The sequence below is a fragment of the Psammomys obesus genome, unplaced genomic scaffold, assembly GCF_907164565.1.
Source record: "Psammomys obesus unplaced genomic scaffold, mPsaObe1.curated_primary_1811, whole genome shotgun sequence".
Classification (NCBI taxonomy): Eukaryota; Metazoa; Chordata; class Mammalia; order Rodentia; family Muridae; genus Psammomys; species Psammomys obesus.
In genome coordinates, this window is record NW_026590663.1 from 3,902,681 (window position 1) to 3,925,735 (window position 23,055).

At 40.1% G+C, this 23,055-nt stretch overlaps 1 protein-coding gene across 1 annotated transcript in view; it reads right to left on the reverse strand.

Moving 5' to 3' along the window:
* Positions 1-23,055, reverse strand: part of Iqub (IQ motif and ubiquitin domain containing) — a 61,590-nt gene that overhangs the window by 4,693 nt on the left and 33,842 nt on the right. Inside the window, exons 8-11 of the mRNA XM_055608203.1 lie at positions 18,764-18,934; positions 14,526-14,702; positions 10,686-10,934; positions 9,762-9,947 (exon numbers count right to left, since the gene is read on the reverse strand). Coding sequence (XP_055464178.1) covers positions 9,762-9,947; positions 10,686-10,934; positions 14,526-14,702; positions 18,764-18,934 — 783 coding nt within the window. The remainder of the gene's footprint in view (positions 1-9,761; positions 9,948-10,685; positions 10,935-14,525; positions 14,703-18,763; positions 18,935-23,055) is intronic.

The window sequence follows — 23,055 nt, forward strand, 5'->3', positions numbered from 1 at the left end:
TGCATTTCCCTGATGACCAAGGATGTTGAGTATTTCTTTACGTGTTTCTCTGCCATTCGAAATTCCACTATTGAAAATTCTGTTTAGTTCTGTACACCATTTTTTAATTGGATTACTTGATTTGTTGCTGTTTAACTTCTTGAGTTCTTTATATATTCTGAATATTAGCTCTCTGTCAGATATAGGGTTGGTGAAGATCCTTTCCCAGTCTGTAGCCCGGCATTTTGTTCTGATGACAGTGCCCTTTGCTTTACAGAAGCTTTTCAGTTTCATGAGGTCCCATGCATTGATTGTTGATCTTAAACCTGTGCTCTTAGTGTTCTGTTCAGGACGTTGTCTCCTGTGCCAATGAGTTTAAGGATCTTCCCCACTTTTTCTTCTAATAGGTTTAGTTGTCTGTTTTTATATTGAGGTCTTTGATCCACTTGGACTTTAGTTTTGTGCACAGTGATAAGTATGGATCTATTTGCATTTTTCTACATGTAGACATCCAATTAGACCAGCACCATTTGTTGAAGGTGCTATCTTCTTTCCATTGTATGGCTTTGGCATCTTTGTCAAAAATCAGGTGTCCATAAGTGTGTGGGTTTATTCCTGGGTCTTCTATTCGATTCCATTGATCCACCAGTCTGTTTCTATGCCAGTACCATGCATTTTTTTATTATCGTTGCTCTATAGTACAGCTTGAGGTCATGGATAAAGATACCTCCAAAAGATCTTTTATTGTAAAGGACTGTTTTAGCAATTCTGGGTTTCTTGTTATTCCATATGAAGTAATTTGATGTGAATTGCATTAAATCTGTAGATTGCTCTTAGTAAGATGGCAATTTTTACTGTTCATCCTGCCAAGCCTTGAGCATGGGAGATCTTTTCATCTTCTGATATCTTCTATTTCTTTCTTCAGAGACTTGAAGTTTTCTTCATACAAGTCTTTGCCTTGCTTGGTTAGAGTTACACCAAGGTACTTTATATCCTTTGTGGCTATTGTGAAAGGTGTTGTTCCCCAAATTTCTTTCTCAGTCCTTTTTTTTCTCTTGTCTTTTGTATAGTGAAGGGCTACTGGTCTTTTTGAGTTAATTTTGTATCCAGATACTTTGCTGAAGGTATTTATCAGCTGTAGGGGTTCCCTGGTAGAATTTTTGGGGTCACTCACATATATTATCATATCATCTACAAATAGTGATTTTTTGACTTCTTCCTTTCTGATTTGAGTCCCCTTGATCTCCTTTAATTGTCTTATTGCTCTAGCAAGGACCTCAAGAACTATGCTGAAGAGATATGGAGGGAGTGGGCAGCCTTGCCTTGCCCTTGATTTTTAGTATCTCTCCATTTAGTTTGATGTTGGCTGTAGGCTTGCTGTATATTGCCTTTACAATGTTTAGGTAAGTGCCTTGTATCTCTGGTCTCTCCAGAACTTTAAACGTAAATGAGTGTTGAATTTCATTAAATGCTTTTTCAGCATCTAAGGAGATTACCATGTTGCTTTTTCTTCTTTCAGTTTGTTTATATAGTGGATTACATTGGGATTTCCATATATTGAACCACCCCTCCATACCTGGGATAAAGCCTACTTGGTCATGGTGGATGATATATTTGATGTGATCTTGGATTTAGTTTGCAAGTATTTTGTTGAGTATTTTTACATCAATGTTCATAAGGGAGATTGGCCTGAAATTCTCTTTCTTTGTTGGGTCTTTGTGAGGTTTAGGTACCAAGGTGACTGTGGCCTCATAGAATGAAGTTGGTAATGTTCTTTATGTTTCTATTTTGTAGAATAGTTTGAAGAGTATTGGTGTTATCTCTTCTCTGACAGTCTGGTAGAATTCTGTGATGAAATCATCTGGTGGCTTTTTGTGGATGGGAGACTTTTGATGATCGCTTCTATTTCCGTAGGGGATATAGGACTATTTAATTGATTTACCTGTTCTTGATTCAGCTTTGGCAAGTGGAATCGATCAAGAAAATTGTCCAATTCATTTAGATTTTCGAATTTTGTGGCATACAGGCTTTTGAAGTAAGACCTAATGATTGTTTGGATTTCCTCACTGTCTGTTGTTATGTCCCCCTTTTCTTTCCTGATTTTGTTGATTTGGATAGTGTCTCTTTGCCTTTTAGTTAGTTTGGCTAAGGGTTTTTCTATTTTGTTGATTGTCTTAAAGAACCAGCTCTTGATTTCATTGATTTTTTAATTGTTCTCTTTGTTTCTAGTTTATTGAATTCAGCCCCGAGTTTGATTATTTCCAATTGTCTACTCCTTATGGATATGTCTGATATGTCTTCTTCTTCTCCTCCTTCTTCCTCTTTTTTTTTTTTTTTTTTTTAGGACTTTCAGGTGAGCCGTTAAGTTGCTTGAATGAGATGTTTTGAATTTTGTCTTGAAGGCTCTTAGTGCTATGAACTTTCCTCAGCACTGTTTTCATTGTGTCCCATAAGTTTGAGTATGTTGTGCCTTCATTTTCATTGAATTCTAAGAAGTCTTTAATTTCTTTATTTTTTTCCCTGATCCAGCTGTCATTGAGTAGTGAGTTGTTCAGTTTCCATATGTGTGTAAGCTTTTTGCTACTTCTGTTGTTGTTGAGGTTCAGCTTTTGACCATGGTGGTCTGATATAGAATACAAGAGATTATTTCAATCTTCTTGTATCTGTTGAGGCTTTCTTTGTGTCCAATATGATCTATTTTGAAGAAAGTTCCATGAGGTTCTGAGAAGGGAAATTCTTTTGTGTTTGGGTGGAAGGTTCTGTAGATGTATGTTAGGTCCATTTGATTCATGACATCTGTTAGAGTCATTGTTTCTTTGTTTAGTTTATGTTTTGTTGAGAGTGGGGTGTTGAAGTCTCCCACTATTAATGTGTGGGATCTATGCATGGTTTAGTCTTTATTAATGTTTCTTTTATAAAAGAGGATACCTTTGTATTTGGAGCATAGATGTTCTGAATTGTGATGTTTTCTTGGTGGACATATTCCTTTGATGAGTATGAAGTGACCTTCCCCATCTCTTTTGATTAATTTTGATTGAAAGTCTATTTTATTAAATATTAGAATAGTTACTTCTGATTTCTTCTTGGGTCCATTTGCTTGGAAAACTGTCTCCCAGCCCTTTACTCTCAGGTAATGTCTATCTTTGTGACTTAGGTGTGTTTCTTATATGCAACAGATTGTTGGATCTTGTTTATGCATCCATTCTGTTAGTCTGTATCTTTTTATTGGAGAGTTGTGTCCATTGATGTTGAGAGAGATTAATGATCCATTGTTTTTAGATCCTTTGATTTTGATGTTGGTTGTGGTAGTATGTTTGTGTGCTTGGCTACTTTTAGTTTTGCTCTAGTGAAGTTATTTATTTCCTGTGTTTTCCTAAATGTAGTTAGCTTTCCTAGGTTGTATTTTTCCTTCTAGTATCTTCTGTTATGCTAGATTTGAGAAGGTGGGTATTGTATAAATTTGTTTCTGCTGTTGAATATCTTGTTTTCTCCATCTATGATGATTGAGAGTTTTGCTGGGTATAGTAGGCTGGGCTGACATCTGTGTTCTCTTAGGGTCTACATGATAACCATCCAGGCCCTTCTGGCTTTCACAGTCTCTGTTGAGAAATCAGGTATGATTCTGATGGGTTTGCTATTATATGTTACTTGGCCTTTTTCCCTTGCAGCTTTTAGTATTTTTTTCTCTGTTTTGTATACTTACTGTTTTGATTATTATGTGGTGGGAGGATTTTCTTTTCTGGTCTAACTTATTAGGCATTCTGTAGGCCTCTTGTATGCTTATAGGCCTCTCCTTTAAATTGGGGAAATTTTCTTCTATGGTTTTGTTGAAAATATTTTCTGACCTTGTAGATGGGAATCTTCTTTTTCCTCTATTCCTATTCTTTGAAGGTTTTGTCTTTTCATGTTTTCTTCGATTTCTTGGATGGTTTGTGTCAGTAATTTCTTACATTTAACATTTTCTGTGACAGATACAGCAATTTCTTCCATTGTATCTTCCACATCTAAGATTCTGTCTTCCATCTCTAATAGTCTGCTGGTTATGCTTACCTCTGTAGTTCCTGTTTTCTTCCCTAAGTTCTTCCTCTCCATGACTTCCTCTGTTTGTGTTTTCTTTAATTTTTCCAATTCTATCTTCAGACCTTCAACCATTTTGTTGATTTCCTTCACCTGTCTGACTGTATTTTCCTGCTTTTCCTTCAATTCCTTCAGCTGTTTGTTTGAACATTCCTCTGTTTCTTTTATTTCTCTCAGTGATTTAAGTATTTCTTCTCTAAAGGCCACAAATGGTTTGACTACATCTTCCCATATTTCTTTATGGATGGCCATAATCTGTTTGTCTTCAGCTTCCTCCATTTCTTTATGGATGGCCATAATCTATTTGACTTTATCTTCCTCTAATTCTTTATGCAATTTATTTGTTTCCTCTATTATCCTCTTCATAAGCATAGATGTATGGTCATCTTTTTTAATTTCACTTATGATAGGGTGTCAGGAGCTACTTGTTCCTGGATAACTGGGTTCTGGAGATACCATATTGCTTTGCCTTTTGTTAGTTGTGCTTTTATGCTGGCCTTTATCTATCTGGCTGTCTCAGATGTTGGCTGTTAGTTTCTGATGCCTGCTGGAATCCTGGGGTGGGGAGAATTCTCTCAGCAGGAAGATAGTTGTTCCTGAAGCTTCCTCAGCTTTTTGGGTATGGTCACCAAACAGCAAGTGTTTCTCAAGAATTGCCACAGCTCACCTCAGGTGTATGGATCTGTGTGGTAATTGTGATTGTTGGTAGTCAGGGGGGCTCTCCTCTCACGAGAAGAAGCGTTAGAGACAGCAGCCCTGCCGCTGGGTTTCTTGCTCTGAATTCAGTAAGCTGCTGCTCCTGCTCTTACACTGTATTTGCTGGGTACAGCCTTCTTGAAGAACCAGGGAGCCCTGCAGTTCTGTCCATTTAGGTAGGGAGACAGGTTGTGCCTTGGAGCAGTGTCTGAGGCCTGACCCCGTGGATCCCAGGCTTCTGTAGGTCTGAGGTTGGAGCTCTGCGCTCAAGTATCCCAGCAGTAATCCGTGGCAGGTGAGCGCTGCACTGCTGGATGCAGCAGCGGGCTAGAGCCAGAGCCTGAGGGAACCCGGAGTTTTTTCCCGGGATTAGCTGGGTGTCCTGAGGTCAGGCCTGGTGTTTTCCCCACCGTGGTGTTTCCTTCTGACAGGGAGACCTAGTCTCTGGTATTTTGGGGTCCACATTTCAGTTTGGGATGGTGAGTAGAGCACACAGAAGTGGAATAGTGGCTCCGCACTGGCGACTGGGCACCTGCAGGAACCCCAGAACTTTTTGAGAACTTTTCTGGTGGGGTGGGGGGGTTCTGCTGAGTGCCCTGAGGTCAGACCTGATGTTTCCTTCACCACAGGGTTTTCTCCCAAGAAGGAAACCCAATCTCTGGTGTTTTGAGGCCCACAGTTCTGTCTGGGGTGGTGAGTCGGGCATGCAGGCAAGTCTCTGGGCTGTGACTAAGTGCCTTCTGAAGCCCAGAACCTTTTCCAGGGATTGTCTGGGTGACCTGAGGTCAGTTCCGATTGTTTCCTTCACTGTGGGGTTTTCTCTCAACTGGAAAACCCAGTCTCTGGTGTTGTGGGACCCACAGTTCAATCTGAGATCATGATCAGAGCACCCATGTGTGGGCCTATGGGCTGGCTATGGAGCCCCTACGGAGACTCGGGAACTCTTCCGGGGATTAGCTGGATGACCAGAGAATAGACTCGATTGCTTTCCTTCCCACACCGTGAGGTTTCCTCTCACCTAGGAAATACAATCGCTGGTGTTTTAGAGCCCAGAGTTTGGTCTGTTGGTTGTTATGAAGTCACTGCTGTCTTGTGTCCTCTCGGTGCTGCCATCTTGGATCCCCTCTCACAATTCTTTCATAGGCACAGGTATTCCCCAAGATGACCAAGGCCTTTTAGTAGACTATTTGTTTCCCAAACCTAGGGAGCGACAGCATCATCTCCTTGCTCTAGGTGAGAAAACTAGAGCATTAAAGCCTTAGGAAATGTGCCCAATCCTACTTCAGAAGGTCAATGCAATTTTTACTCTTTCTGTTATTTGCACATATTTTAGTCAATCTTCTAAACTGTCATAATATAAAATAAGTCTTTCTGTCCCACAGGTTGATGGTGGCAAAGACAGGAAAGGAACTGGGACATGGTCAATGATTTTAGGGAATCCTTGCATGGATGAGAGCTTAAATAGCCTCACTCAGCCCCAAACAGAACTCTTTCTCCTCTGCCAAAGAATCGAAATCATTGTTGTTGTGGTGGTGGTTGTCTGTTCCTTTGCTCTGTTTGTTGTTGCTTCCAGGGGAAATGGGTGTCTCTGAGCTTTAAGGCAATTCTGGAAATGCTTTGATTTGCTGCAAAAACTTGAACTTTTCAAACCAGAGTGGACAGGGAGGCTTACCAGACATCATGGACTGGAGTACATAGAGAGAGGCAAAGGTCTGGAGTGACAGCAACAGCCTCTGCTCAGCTTGCAGAAACTCAGGACTGGTGCCCTGAGGCTGGAAACACGTGTGAATGGAACATTTAATTTGAGAGTGCAGCGATTTGATTAGGTACACAAAGGAGCTGTGTGGATTAATTGAAGAAGAACTGGAATATCAGCTTTGGGAATGAACTTCAATTTCATTGTGGGTCCTAGATGAAATGATATTGCCAGTATTGGCTGTGTTTCCAATGATTAAATATTTATGAAGCAGCTTAGTTTACTAAATATAACATTTAACATAGCTTCAATTTCTTTCTGCCCTTTCTTTCAATCCCTAGAGCGAATGTTTTCATAGCCTGGCCTCTTAGAACTCAAAAATTATTGGAAAAAGCTAAAATTGTAACTAGTTTGCTCCCCTTATATCATTCCCTCAACTTTCCTTTTAAAAACCAAGCGAACAAACACCACAGCATCTTGGGACAGCACTGTTCAAAATGGCTGCATTTGATCTCATTGCTTTATTCTCCTTTGGGCGCATCCTGCATGGAATTAAAAATATAGCACTATAATAAATTGAGAGAAAATCGGGCCGCTCTTGGGATCCTGCACTTGCTGGGTAAATGGAGATGTTCAGGAATGCTTCACAGGGCCCCTCAAATTTATTCATTAAAACGCTTTACAGATTGCATTTTGTAAGTTACTGAAAGTGAGCAGTAGTTAAGTTTTGCAGTCCTTCCTTCATTCCTAGTTAGGTGGAAGCAAATGGAAGAATGGAATCTTATCAGTCAGTTGGATCACAAATTTGTGATTAGAATTTAATAATGGAGCACTTTTTTTAGGCAGACTCCTGCTGATAGATCAAAGAATAAACTCTGGGTTCCATAATATTTACATACTGATAATAAGCATTATTCATTATACGGATACTTATTTTTGGCTTTGCATTTTAAAATTAACATGTTAAATTTCATCATGGCATCTTCACACAAGCATGTCATCCACTTTGCTAATGTTCACCCCCATCTCCTCTCCTCTTCTCTTGCCACTGCTGACTCCTCCCCTTCCCCCAATGTTGTTCCTCTTCAACTTTTATGTGATTTTTATTTTCAAGTTTTAGACTTCATATGTACAAGAGAACATGTGCTATTCATCTTTTCAAGTCTGAGTTACCTTAACAGTATGATCTGACACATGCAACACAAACATATGTGTATGTATTCATCAGTTGATTGGACCTAGGTTAAGTCCACATCTTGTCTATGGTGAATATTGCCATTTAAAAATTGTGTGCAGGACTCTCTGTTGTATTCAGACTTGGATCCCATCAGCCATACACTTGGAACTGCCATAGCTGCACCATATGGTATTACAGTACTAGCATTTTGAGGAACTGATTTCCATAGTGGATATACCCGTTAACATTCCACCAGATGTCCCCCCCATCCTTGTTGACATTTACTCAAACACTTATCAAACTCCTGGTCTTCAATAGGCATTAGGGTAGGTGCTAAAGGGAGAGAAATGCTTGAGTGAACCAGAGTCCTTCCCAAACCTCGCTGTGAAATGAATGTGCTTGAACTAGATAGAAGGGGGTGGAATGATGCCACATGCTTATATATTCAAATCTCTCATGTTTATCCAAATACACCTTAACTTCCTTTTTAATTTCATGTCTGTAATATACACCACTCACATATTTTCCTATTGTCATTCTGATATCTTGTTTCAATAGAAACACTTCAAACAGTCATGGGTATATATATATAAAAGGGCACTCAAAATGCCTGTTATACGACTGTCTACAGATTGGGAAAGGATCTTCATCAACCCTGTATCTGACAGAGGGCTAATATCTAGTATATATAAAAAACTAAAGAAGTTAAACAGCAACAAATCAAGTAATCCAATTAAAAAATGGAGTACAGAGCTAAACAGAGAATTCTCAATAGAGGAATATCGAATGGCAGAGAAACACTTAAAGAAATGTTCAAAGTCCTTAGTCATCAGGGAATGCAAATTAAAATGACCCTAAGATTTCACCTTAGACCCATCAGAATGGCTAAGATCAAAAACTCAAGAGACTAAGATCAAAAACACATGCTGGAGAGGTTGTGGAGAAAGATGAACCCTCCTCCACTGCTGGTGGGAATGTAAACTTGTACAACCACTCTGGAAATCAATCTGGCACATTCTCAGACAACCAAGAATAAAGCTTTCTCAAGATCCAGCCATACCATTCCTAGGCATATACCCAAAAGAGGCTGAAGTACACAATAAGGACATTTGCTCAACCATGTTTGTAGCAGCCTTATTTGTAATAGTCAGAAGCTGGAAACAGCCCAGGTGCCCCTCAGTGGAGAAATATATGCAGAAACTGTGGTACATCTACACAATAGAATGTTACTCAGCAATAAAAAAACAAGGAAATCATGAAATTTGCAGGTAAATGGTGGGATCTGGAAAAGATCATCCTGAGTGAGCTATCCCAGAAGCAGAAAGATGCACACGGTATATACTCACTCATAGAGACATATAATATACTAAAATCTGTACACCTAAAGAAACTAATCAAGAGGGAGGACTCTTGCTAAAATGTTCAAATTCCTATCCAGAAAGGCAAAGAGGATGGACATCAGAAAAGAGGGAACAAGTCAGGAGCCTGACACAGAGGACCTCTGAAAGGCTCTGCCCTGCAGACTATCAAAGCAGATGCTGAGACTTATGGGCAACCTTTGGGCAGAGTGCAGGGAATCTTAGGAAAGAAGTGGGAAACAGTACGATCTGGAGAGGACAGGAACTCCACAAGGAGAGCAACAGAACCAAAACATCTGAGCTGAGCACAGGAGTCTTTCCTGAGACTGATACTCCAACCAAGGACTATGCATGGAGATAACCTAAGCTCCCTGCACAGATGTAGCCCATGGCAGTTCAGTATCCAAGTGGGTTCCATAGTAATAGGAACAGGGACTGTCTCTGACATGAACTGATTGGCCTGCTCTTTAATTACCTTCCCCTGAGGGGGAAGCAGCATTACCAAACCACAGAAGAAGACAATGCAGCCACTCCTGATGAGACCTAATTGACTAGGATCAGAAGGAAGGAAAAGAAGACTTCCCCTAACAGTGGACTTGGGGAGGGGCATGCATGCAGAGGGTGGAGGAAGAGAGGGATTGGGATGGGAGGAGGGAGGGAACCACAGGGGGGATACAAAGTGAATAAAGTGTAATTAATAAAGAATTTTAAAAAGATTTTTTAAAAAGCCTGTTATAACCTAATTGGATAAATTAAGACCTCACAGTCCAGGTCTTACCTGTTGGATGCTCTCTAGCCTGAGATGAGCTTTGGCTTCATCCTTGGTGAGGAGAATGCAGTTCCACGGGGACCACTCCACATTCTTATCCCACCTGACCAGGACCAGGTCATTGAGGTCATCCCAGGCACTGAGGATTGACTGGGATGCCCAGATATTCTCTGTCAAGTACTTAATATCCTGAAGCTACATAGCAAAAGAAGGTCAAACAGTACTTTTATTTTCTGATCAGAAATGGTTTAAACATCATCGTATTAACTAGAAAGATAATTAAATCATGAGGAATGAATTCTTAATGGAGAGCACCATTCCCTTATTGTGCCGCAGCCCAAACTTTGTCATCCTTCAACATCACCCATATGCAATCTGCTATCAGACGCCTTGCTCCCGACTGTGGCTGCCAGTCTCTTATGGCTAGGATGCTTTATCATCCTTGCTGTCATTCTTTTTAAACATCTGCCTTCTTTTCTAGGATGTGCTGTCTGATTCACCAGTGAATCTTCAGAGGATAGTACAGAACTTAAATACCAAGAATACATCTCTTCCTGAAACTCATAAACACAACTGCCATCTGCTTTAGGAAATGCTATGTAATATTTCCCATACAAATCTATGTTCAAATGCACTGCACATTATGTCAATACAGCTCCCTCCGTAAGACTCCTTAGAAAACAGCCTCTCTGACAGATACGTTTCAGGAGCACAGCTGTTGTGTCTGCATGTGTGGTCTGTGCAGTGTCCACAGAGGCCAGAAGACGGCATCCTGCCATTGGGACAGGAGTTAGAGACTTGGATGTTGGCATCTGGGTTCTGGGAACCGAATTTAATCTGGTGCTTTGGGAAAGCAGCCAGTGCTCTCACCCAGTGAGCCATCTCTACAGCCCCAGACACATTTCATGTATCAGCGTCCTTCAAAGATCATACCTGCATCAGAAAAGCAATCTGCGAGTTATCCCCATAGGCAGATTCTGAGTGGTAGAGCCGCTGGAGCAGAAACTTGTACTTCAAAAATGATTCCCGCTTCTGAGTCTCGTTCTCAAGGTTCACGCACTGGCGGCAGCGGTACACCCGCTGTAAGGTGGGCGACACAGAAAACTCTACAGACGGCAAATACAACTGGCAACTGTGGCAAAAGTAAATCTTGTCATAAAACTTCAGTGGGTCTTGAGGGACCTAAGTAAGAAAGAAAGAGAGAGAGAGAGAGATGACAATCCAAGCCACGTACTAAGCAGAGTATGAGCAGATTAACGTCCTATTCTGTATAACATTTAAATTCGCAGAAAAATCCACTTTCCTGGCCAAAATATTAAAGAATCTGTGTCGCTCACCAACCCCCAGATAGACATTGGTAGAGTATTTAGAAAATCAAGTTACTGAGTCTTAGCACATTTTAAAAAATATATTCTCTTCATCTAACACTGGGAACAAGGGATGGTTATCTACACTCAGTGATCTCATTCGATTTTAGATTGAAAGATGTTTCCTGTGTGATAAGGAAGGAAAATGAATCAATTCAAGTGGAAGAGCCAGAGGGTAACATTTGTCTCCTTGAGGTTAGCCTAAGAGCTCGGCAGAGGCTGTCGGGCTGTCTTTTCATCAGTGATGTTTCCAGTGAGAAGCCTATGGTCATTCTTATTTTTGTCCCAGTGTATACAAGCTGCTCTTTCTCCCTGTCCAGTGGTATATGGCTTGGTCATTTCCTTTGTTCCTTAACTTCGTGCTTCACCGACTTCTCTTGAGTCTAAAGGTTTACTTTTTTCATCAAATTCAGGAAAATGGTGGCCATTATTTTAACAAAAATTTTCCTCTTTCCTTCACTCTCCTCAAGTTGAGACTCTGACATACACTAAGGTGCTTGAATTTTTCCCACAGCTCAGTGATGCTTATAATGGTTTTTATTTTGTTTCTCTATGTCATTGTGCATAGTTTTTATTGTGGTCTTCTGTTCAGTGATTTTTTTTTTCTTCATCAGTGTCACCAATTTCCATTTAATTTAAGCAAGTGTGGGGTTTGGGGCTCAATTTTTTTTTATCTTCATCAACTTCACAATATATCTTCAGTGTCTTCACTTGATTTTTGGACATCTAAAAAAACTTTTAAGAACGGATCAGATGTCTTTTTTAACTAATTCCAATATTTGTCAGTGTTAGATCAGTTTTGAATAGTGATTTAGCTACTTGTTTTATATATCACATTTTTGTATGTGTCTCATGTTTTTGGGTGCTAAACATTGCAATTTTACCTTAATTGTAAATATCTTTATTCCTATTAGTAGCCTTATACATTTTTTTCTGAATCTGTAAGTTAAATGCACAGTTAAATTATGTATAAAAGTTTGATCGTTAATGTTTTGATTTTAAGTTTGTGGTTTTTTAATCAAGAACAAAGCAGTTATCCGTTTGGAAGTAATTATTTCCCCTACTGAGTCAGTCCCCTGCCACGTCTGCCACTACCCGGCGGATGGAAATGATCGGGCTCCGGAACAAGCAGCACAGAACCAGCTTCGGGTTAAGTGGTGAGTGTTGTTACCTCTTACCCTTTTAGGTGCACCTTTCTTTGACCTTGAGTGTTATCCCTGCATCAGGCACTGAGCAGAACTCGGCCGAATGTGTAAAAGGAATACTGAAATCCTGCGGAGCTCTTCCTCTACAATCCACTTATTTTCAGCCCTGTGTATTTCAAGCTTTGGACACAGGGGTCTCAGGGACAGAGACAGGCTCATTCTTTCCGTCCACTTTAAGGACTCCAAAGCTTGTTCTTTACTGTTGAGCACAGGCTCTGCTTCAGAACAAATAGAACTACCTTGGGCTTATTTCATTTGTTTCTCTTCTTCCAGGGATCATAATCATCCACTGCCTTATGCCCAGTGTCTTAAAAGCATTGTTTTAACTTTCTTTTCTTCAAGCAGGTAGGCTAGCCCATGTTGGCCAGAAATTTAAAAACTGATATCCTATAGGACAAAGAAGTTGTGACATTTCAGTGAACTTTTTTTTTTCCTTTGGGTTGTTTGTTTGTTTGTTTGGCTGGCTGGCTGGTTGGTTGGTTGATTTTTCCAGACAGGGTTTTGCTGTGTATACCTTGGCTGTCTTGGACTCACTTTGTAGACTAGGCTGACCTCTAAATCACAGAGCTCTGCCTCCCTCTTCTTCCTGAGGGATTAAAGGCATGTTCCACCACAGCTGGCCTAAGAGTTGTCTTAAAAAAACAAAACAAAACAACAACAACAACAAAAAAAACCCATGCAAACAGTTGACACAACTAAACAAGAAAATGGCCTTGATGACTATTTAGGTCCAGTCCCTTGGTGACTAAAAAGGTATAAAAATACAATAACTCAAAATGATTCAAGGTCCCAGTTATAAAGGAGTGGGGGAAAAATCCTAGGATAAAACAGAAGACAGTTGTTCTCTGAAGTGAAAAGATAAGAATAAAAGTCTACATCTCTTGACTGTCTCTATATCAGGTGTCTGAACTGTGACATATTGAAGCATGGGTGAGTCTCAAACGCAGTGAGTGGAATGACTACTTGTGATTCCCTGATAGAAGTATTACATTTATATGACATTCTTGTAGGCAACTCCAGGCTAGCCCGTGTTGGCCGAAATTCAAAAAGTGATATTATATTACATAGGACAAAGAAGTCATGACATTTCAGTGAAGCTATCAAAATAAAACATAAGTCAGCATTACTGAAAGTTGGCTAAGATCTGACAGCAGAGCTGTTCTTTGAGGACTAAGTTTTATCTGGTCTGTATTGTTAGCTATATGACTTTATGTATTATTAAAATGTACCTGGAAGAATGAATTTTTATCAAAAAAATTTCAAAAACAGTAATATAACATTATGTAATGACATAGAGTATCAAATTTTCTTATTATATTGTTGTAAATATATATAAATAAAAGAACTTAGACACATAAAAACTAACTGAAATAATATACTGGAAAAGTTTTCTTCCAGCCTTTTGAGCAGCATAATCATTTTTAATTAATTAAAAAGTATGAACAGTGAGCACTTTCAAATTTTTTTAGATATTGTTTATATTTTGAGAGTTTTGTTTTGCCAAAAATCTAAAAGATAGTCAGCTTCCTAGATTATAATTCTAAAACTAATCCTACAACTGTAACTCTTTAGTGAGTGAAACTTCCCAATTTACTAAAAGTGTTTCAACTGGTTTTGTAAGAAAATAATGAGGCATGCATATCCCTCAGAAACCTAATCATACTGGTGTGAGCAGACAATTTAACTCAAATACATTTGAGTTCCATTTGGCACTCTTCAGGCTGGGTTCATAGATCCAGTCATTAATACTTAAGTTAGCATGGTAAGTGCTACAGACAAGGCCCACTGGGAGAGTTGTAAAAATGGAAATGCTAACTCTCTGTGATGCCTAATGAGAGAGAAGGATCGAAAGCTTGATTTTTGAAAACGAACAGGAGTTGGCCAGATCAAATAGATCATGTCATTGAAAGTGGGAGCAACAGTCGGTTCGAAAGGCGGTGTGAGAGATCACAGCGCCTTCAACACTGTGCAACAACTGGAGAATCCGTTCAGCTCTTAGAAAAGAATTCAAGGCTGGAGATCATATACGGAAGAGGTGAATGGGAAGGTTTAGTTTGTCAACACAATAATAAACCCAGAGAGCTCACCAGAGGGTGACCTTACTCAGATTTGCAGTAAAGCACAGAAGCAAACTTTGAGTATCTTTCCATTAACAATGTAACACCTTAGGATTTTGAAAACCAGAACAGTAAGCAGAGTACCTTAAGGTATCTTGCAACTTCAGGGTTGAACAGGGGGGTTTTGATGTAGTGAAAAAAGAGTGTTGTAATTCTTTTTCTGAGTCCTTCAAGATTTTGAGGTTTGACTCCCCTCATCATGAGGTCAACTTCTCTGTCAATCAATTCTAGGATTTCTTGGGTCAGTTTACACTCATGTTCCTATGGGAAACACAAAAGAATTCAGTATAATTACTTTAAATCATTATTTTTGAAACTACCACCCAAACAAACTGGAATCGACATTCCAAGACATCTGAAAAGGAGACAGGAGTAAAATCTGGTACAACCAATTAGGAGCCAAACTTAGTGTTAAATAGTTGGTTGGATAATGTGTAATGTATGACCCAGCAATTCTCTGCAAAGGTGCTTTAGAGACATGTATCTATAGAGCTACTGTTCACAGCAGCCAAAAGTTAGAAAAAAATCTACTATTTGTAAGCAAATTCAATAGATAAATAAATCATAGTTTGTCTATATAATGCACTTTATAGAAATGAGTAAAACGTGTGATTGCTGTAGGTCTCAATACTTAAATCTTACAAAGTCAGCAAAACAAACAACATATGACCCAGGGCAATGTAATTTCACTAAAGGTCAAAGGCAAAAACACTGGACCAAATTATTCCTAGGCTTATATAGAAGAATCAAATCATTAAGAAAAGCCAAGAGAAAGCTGCCCCTGAAAATGGCTGTCCATTGGTGATTGCTTCAAGGAGACTAAATGAAGTCTAAGGTGAGGAAGCAAACGGGTACAAAGGGTTACAGAACAGATGAATAGTTTAGCAATGTTGAATCGTCCTGTTCAACGTTGTCAAACTGTTTATATACCCACATTTCTATTATTTCATCAAACACTTTTTAGTAAAGTACTAAAGCCGAGTTGTTTGAACAAGAAAACTTTAGATTAGAGGTAAGGGCGTAGGACAGTAAAGCAGAGCAGTCCATCCCCTATCTGGGGGGAACTGGATGGGATGGTACACAGCTCTCATGGAGGACACAAAGGGTAGAGAGGGTGACTGGAAAACAACGCTCTTTCATCTTTTTCATACTTGGTAATGCTAATAAATCAAAGAGTTGAAATTAGTGATGACCGACCCTGAACGCATTTTAGAACGGCCTTGGAGAAATCTGAATAGATTTTCATTAATCTTGCTTTCATGCCTAATTTAGCTTCTCTGAAATAGTGTCTAGACCGTATTCTTACTTATAGAGTCACATACTCATTCTCTCTCTCTCTCTCTCTCTCTCTCTCTCCCTCTTTGTGTGTGTGTGTATGTCAATCTGGTCTTTACATGACCCCTATTTCTTGCTTCTGCACCTTTGCTCCTGTTTTGCTATCTAAGGAGGTTTCCATCAAGGCTGTTTACAGCACCTTGAAAGACAGATATACAGACAGATAGCCTGTGAGCCAATTACCTAACTCTGTAGTGTGTCTTAAAACCATTGCATGTTTGGATGCTGATTCTTCTCAACAGGAGAGCTCTTTGTAATTAAGAGACAGAGAACCTATGGGGGTAGGTATCTACAAGTTATGACTTTTAAACTCTGAGGGTGGGGGGAGGGGGAAAATTAAAAAAAAAAGAAAATTCTCAGGCTTTTCATCAGCGGCACAGTTAGATGGAGTTAAATACAGACAGTATTTTTCCAGTTATTATATTTAGTGAAACACTGATTTTTTTTTCTTATTGAAATGTCTATACACACTTGTTTGAAAAGCTGGGGATCACATTGATGGCCAAACCGACTGACCACACGGTTATTCAATCCATTGCTTTGTCCAAACATTAATTAGTTCGTATAGATGACCACTCCTAAACAAATTATATCTTTGTGTCACAAAGGGAGAAACTGCCAAGAACTCACCTTCAAGAACTCAGAAACACAACTTAGAAACTGAACATTTTAGCTGAATTCCTTCATTCAATTTCCTGGCAATGCCAATAACGTATGCCCAAGAGCACCTTCATTCTGAGCTGTCAAACGCAAGAGCACTACAGCCCTGGGGATGCTGGAGTGTTCCCCGGGAACAGGGAAAACACACACCTTTCAGCAAATGGAATGTGATACCCAGAGTCCCTATGCGTCAGAACTGCTAGCTTTGACCTGTGGCAGGTGACGAGTCTTTAGTAATTCTCTCTCTCTCTCTCTCTCTCTCTCTCTCTCTCTCTTTCTCTCCCCCTCTCTCTCAGATTGCCCATTTCTGAAACACAGTCATCTTGGCTGAATAACTACTATATTATCTCCCAATCCAGCCTCACCCAAGGCCATTGTGTGGACATCATCTCAGGGGCTTGGGGAGGCATTCTAAATCAAACACCTAATCAATAAGGGAGAAAAGCAGTCCCATGGTTCCATTTGAACCAGGAGTAAACGGGAATGAAAGGCAAATGTCTGGCCTAGGTCCAGCTCTCGGCAGGTTCAGAGAGAGATCCAGAGTTCATTAGGCTGCTCAGTGGTTATGTCATTGGAATGGGCTATGCTGGAGTTTTGCTCTTTACTGTCTTGACCTGTGAGGTCCTAGCTAGTGTGACCAGGAAGACTGTGTGGAAACCTCTGGAACTGACCTTACCTGGGTGGGGAGGGAGGCTAGAAGCAGCCCCCTTAGTCCTTACGAGATACTTGGGCAGTGCACGTTTAGAGGCCCCAATTCCTGGGTAAACGTACTTCCAGCAGAAGAAACACTCTTCCTTTGAGCTCTAACTAATGCTCCTCAAGTCAGGAGATCTGAAGAGGACGGTGCCTACATCTGATTTCCAAAAGACATTAGAGCTGCCGTCACCCACTGGGGATAAGAAATCACGTGCTTGGCACTCAAGTCTGGGCGTTTCTTGGTAAACACAAGCGTGAACTTGAGAGAATAGCATAGCACGGGGTAGTCTAGGGCTCTGAAGGCGTAAGCCACAGAAAGGAAGGTTGTGAAAACAATCAGTGCTGATCCAACGTGAGGACACGCTAAAATGAGTAGAAGAGAAAAAACAGGGGGAAGTCAGCTGTAACCTTGATCCGGAGAAGTACGACAGAGTCTGCACTTTGCTCATGAACTTCACGACTATGGTTTTATTAAGGGGGAAAAAAAAGAGCTATCCAGATCGCGGGAACTGTGCGTCGGCGCAGCGGAGCGTCTGTGCAGCTCTCCCTCGCCGCCTCCTGGTGCGTCATGGGAAGGCAGCTCTCCGGTCGGTCTCCTTGGAGCGCAGCCTCCAGAGACACCCTTAGGTTTAATTCAACGGAACAAGAGTCCTGCCCCGTGCCCTGACACCGGGCTCACCCTCAAGGCAGGCCCACCTTTAAAAATCTGGTGAAAACTGACGCGTCCCAATGATCCTGGAGTTTTCCTCTTCCGAGAGCAGGTATTTTTCCTATGAGCTTTCTGTACTTAAGTATGACCTGGGAAACTTCTGAATTCAAACCCGCCTCTAAAGTCAGTTTCCGGAGGAAGCCAGACCCCATGACTACCTTAATTTTCATTTCAAAGCAGGAATTTAATAACATGGGAGGGGGGAAAGGCAAACACAGTTGCACTGATATGGCTTTACAACCGCTAAAAACAGGGCTTCGGGTTGGCTGAGTGTTGTTAAGAGGGTTTGAATGCAAGCATCAAGACTTGACTTCCATCTATACAGCTCAGAGGCAGGAAGGAGAACACCAGTCCTGAAAATTACCCCGTGACCTACCTCAGTGTGTGCACTGTGACGTACGTGCACCGACACACACACACAAACAATAAAATAGATGTTTTAGTAAAATAGATAGAATGGAAATTTTAATGACTAAAAATAGTTTTCATTGGAAACCGTCCAAAATGTAGACAATAATTGCTGTTTCTTAATCCCATTTTAAAAATCATGTTCTATACCTACATGGCTATGTAAAGATGAATTTTCATTTGAACACACTATGTTCACATTTTATTATAGCATCGAAAAATATTTATTTAATAATTTGCAGGGCTGCAGATCAGACCCATGGCTTTGCACATGGTTGTCAACAATATAGCACAGATTTTGCGGGCTTTTGGTTAAGCATTGATTCATAAACCATTTCTATCCCAAAATTTACAAAACTAACTTAGCTGTTTACAAAATGTAATGTACGCAAGGATTTATTAATAATCACATCATTACATGATGAAAAAGAACTTTGTTGCTTCCAGTGTGCAGCTGAGCTGATCTTTTACTGATGGAGAACTTGACTTGAAAGCCGAGGGAGAGTTGACATACCTTCACTGTGTGCTTAAGCGTCAGGAGGATGTCCAGCCGCTCGTCCTGAGAAAGGTCTTTCATCATGATACAGTTGTAGATGCCCCGCAGCTCTCTAGCTCTTAGGGTGAACTGTGTGTCCATCTCGAGAACAGAGCCGTCAGGTCTTCTCCAGACCTTTGGAGCTGAACACTTGGAAAGAACAACATTGTTGCAATCATGGTTACTCAAAGACTGAAACTAATAATTTTGTCCCATCCACTAGAAATCTATCTTCAGTCATAACTGAAAAGCATCACTAAACTTTAAGAAAGACAATTAAAGAATGTATAGACCACGAAAAAAGCAAAACATTACTTATCTACCTGTTCATCTTTGAAGAATTACATACTGAACTGTTTTTGTTTTTGTTTTTTATGCTAGGTAAGGATTTTGCTGTTGAGGCCTAGACTCGTGGTGCCCTGGATTAAAATGCTTTACCAAGGGCTGGAGAAGGTGTGTACTGCTCTCACAGAGGACCCATGCTCTGTTTCCAGCACCCTTGTCGGGAGGAGAAAAAAGACAGAGTAAGACATTGTTGGACTTCACTGAACACATCATGTAAGCACGTGTGATGAGGCTTGGGGCTGGAAAGATGGCTCACGAATTAAATAAGAGTGCCCAGTGCTATCATGAGAGGTCCTGTAAGACCTGGGATCTCACAGCTCAGGAGTTCAAGATAGAGCCCTTCCCAGAAACTCCCACAGACCACGACTTGTTGCAAAAGCAAGAGGTTTATTAACCATTGCACAATGGGGTCACCCCTGCCAGTCAGCAAAGAGTGGCAGCAGGAGACAAAGACCTTAGGTTTTAAAAGAAAAATTTCGGGAAATTTGAAGTTGCAGTCTTGGCAATTTAAGATTGGACGAGGAAGCTATCAAGTAAGATAATTGGTTAGTCTTAGGTGCTCAAGCTTGGCCAGTCCTGCCAAGTGTGGATGCAGCTGCAATTGAAGGTGGGGGTAGTTAGCTCATCCTTGAAGACTGGATCTGCGGACTTTTGGCTGGAGGTCAGGAGCTACTCAGAAGGATTGAGGCCATCTGGGTTGGTTGCTAAGAAACACTATCTGGAAGACAAGGGTCTGGTCCTTCTTTTTGCTGAGTGAAGGTCATTGCTTGCTCGCTTTTTTTCTATCTGTCCTCACAGATAGGGTCACATTTCTCCATTCTCTGGGTACTAAGAGGCTTTAGCTTGACCTGAACCTAAAACTCAAAACTATAGGCTTTACAAGACATATAGGTTACAAAGTTAGTCTAACCCTTTCAGTCCCAGATTCAGATCAGTCCCAGCGTGTATGTGTGTGTGTGTGTGTGTGACAGCTCATCATTTACTCCTAGATCCAGTTCTAGAAGATCTACATCTTCTAGCCTCCACAGGCTCCTGCACACACATGCTATACATAAAACTCGTGAACATTAGCTAATTGAAAAATTAAATCTTTTACTAAACAATAAAACGTGCCTCTGTAGCACAGAAGACAAGCTCATCAGGCAGGCTGATTATTCAGTCTGCAGAAAGGAAAACACATCTCCAAGATGGAGAGTTGGGGGGATGACTGGCATGATGGATAGCTTAATTTATATTACTCGTTGACTCCATAGGGAGGGAGAAGAGTATACATTTGGCATGTTTTGTGTAGGGCTCCTGGCAGTGGGCATGGGGACGTCTTTGACTCTGCGTCTGCTCTTGGGACCCTTTTCCTCCAGGGTGACTCTCACTGTACTTAGCTCTGCTCTGTCTCGCCCTATCGAGGCTTTAAGAGCAGAGGATCTGGCCAGGGATCAGCCAGGGATCAGCCAGGGATCACTTGCTATTTGTTTCTCTTTTGCTTCGGAGTAAAAAGCTGTTCTGTGTCCTTGCCTGATTACAGTCCTTCAGAAACAAGTCTGTGTCGACCACAATTACTGGCTTTTCAGATAGTAGATATTTCTGTAGGCTAATTATTCATTGCTTTGGGCTTCTTGTTTCCTGATTTATGCCCTAACTGCAACCATTTAAAACTTAGATGTGGTTTAATTTCCAATTTAGGTGGAATTCTTTATGTGCCGGAGATTATTAGAAATTATTAGAAATTCATAGTGATACCACACTACATTTAGAAGAACAGTTTACAAAGAAGTTTTTAGTTGCAGCATCAATCTACCTCCATTGTTTGCATGTTATATTGAAAAACACAGTCTCCCTTACCATTATATTTGATACATTTTCAAAACAACAGTATCATTACAGTTATAGGCAAAACAAAAGTTGCTTAGAGCTAGTAATGTCCAGTAAGATCTTCAGATTCTTGGTTCAAGTTTTGATCTGGCAAATGCTGTGGCACAATGAGTGGTTTATAATATCACCTCAGAGGTAGAGTAATAGGTAATGTTAGTCACACAACTGATAGGCTAGAGTTGAGCTAGCTGAAAAGCTATATAACAAAATGGGTTAGTCAGAAGACATTTTAATTGTTATCACTTAGAAATAATGCACTTTCACAAATCAAAGAGCCTTACATTGAGTATTTTGCTCAAGTATGATGCTTGTTTTTAAAGTTCATTTTTAAAATATTTAAAAAATAATTAGGCTAAATTTCATACTATCATATTTTCAAGTCTAACTAATATCTTGATCTTCATTTGCTAATTTCCTCAGCAGGGTCCTACAAAATGTAATTTCTTTTCTACCACTGGTAAAGACAATATCTTTTACTCTGCAGGCTGATAACTTATTTAATTTGTAATGATCCTTCTAACAACATGTTTCTGAAATGCCTACTTAATCTAATTTATTGTGGGTTGGCAGTCGGTATACTGTTTAATTCTACTCCCAAATGTTTATCATGATTGCTGGCTTTTTTTTTTTTTTTTTTTTGGCTTTATTGAATACAAGATACCAAGACAATTGCTTGGGGTTTTTCAAATGCACATCCAAATCCTTCTAACTCTGAAACCAACATTCACATTTTCCAAAAAATGCTTTCTTGTGGTGTAGCTGGAATGTATATCGTCACATAGATTTGAAATCATTTTACAGTCATAAACACACACATGTGCCCACAACACACAACCTAGTGTCTACATTTCAGTAACTCGTGGCAAGGGAAATTGGCTCTCAAAAACTTTATGCCTTTAAATTTTATTTTTCTGAAAGGCTATAAAAAGTAAATTTTTCATATAATTCTGTATATTCCACAGGGTCTACAGTACTCATCTGTTCATTTAACAAATATTTATTGTGCCTACTATACATTAGTCAGTGCCCTTGGAACTGAGTAAATAAAATGCTATCCTGATTTCAAAAGCTCTCAAATCTTATAGGACATAAAGGTAAGAAAATAACTAGAGAGGGAACCTGGCTGATAGAGCTGCAGATAGACAGGTAAAAGATGGGCTGTCTATAAAGCACTTAACTCTTAAGAAGAAAGCAGTACCTATGATGAAACCAAGAAAATGAACAGGAGTTAGCCAGATTAGAGAGAACTGAATGATATAATCACATAATCCTTCATATGAAGCTCCAGCTCCCAAGAGCTGGCTCAGAGAAGATATATATATATATATATATGTTCAGCAAAGCTGTTTTTATCTTTGGCTGTCCTTCTGCCAACACTGATAGCTTCATCTTCAAGTACAGGCTTCTTTGATTTCAGGCCTTAAGGTATTTTTTTTTTTTTTTTACTCTGATGCAGGAAAATGTCAACTTTGCTTATTTCTCTTTCCTCGTTCCCTTTTTCTTTGAATGCTTTGGCTATAATAAGAGATATACAACAATCATGTTCTTAAATTGCTTCAAGAATAGAAGCATAATAAATTCTACTTAGCTGCCAACAAATGAGATGGCAGAGGCTGTGGAACAGAGCTACAGAAGAACAGCAGGACAGGAAGGGAAGGTGGAGAGACAAAAGCCTGGCAAGCAGCAGGCCTCCCCATGAGGAGGCAAAAATGGCTGCAATGGGAGAATAGATCCTTTCTTCCTCCTGAATTAATTTTCATGTCCCCAAGGGGACATAAAGTTGAGCCCCTCCCAAAGCCACTGGGTAGTGATCAACTTTTCTTTTATTTGGCAAAGAAGTTTTATTCCTCCACAGTGACCCCCTGGTAAATAGATGGATTGAAGAGAGAGGGGTAGCTGCATTTTTCTATCCTGTTAGCTATTGGCCACCTGAGCATGGAGAAAAAAAAAGCATTTGCGTGGAACAGCTCACTTAAATTACAGGTTTGTTTTTTTTTTTTTTAAGCCTGTGATTGTGAGAAATGATGTATGAATCAAGGAAACAAACAGCCTCAACT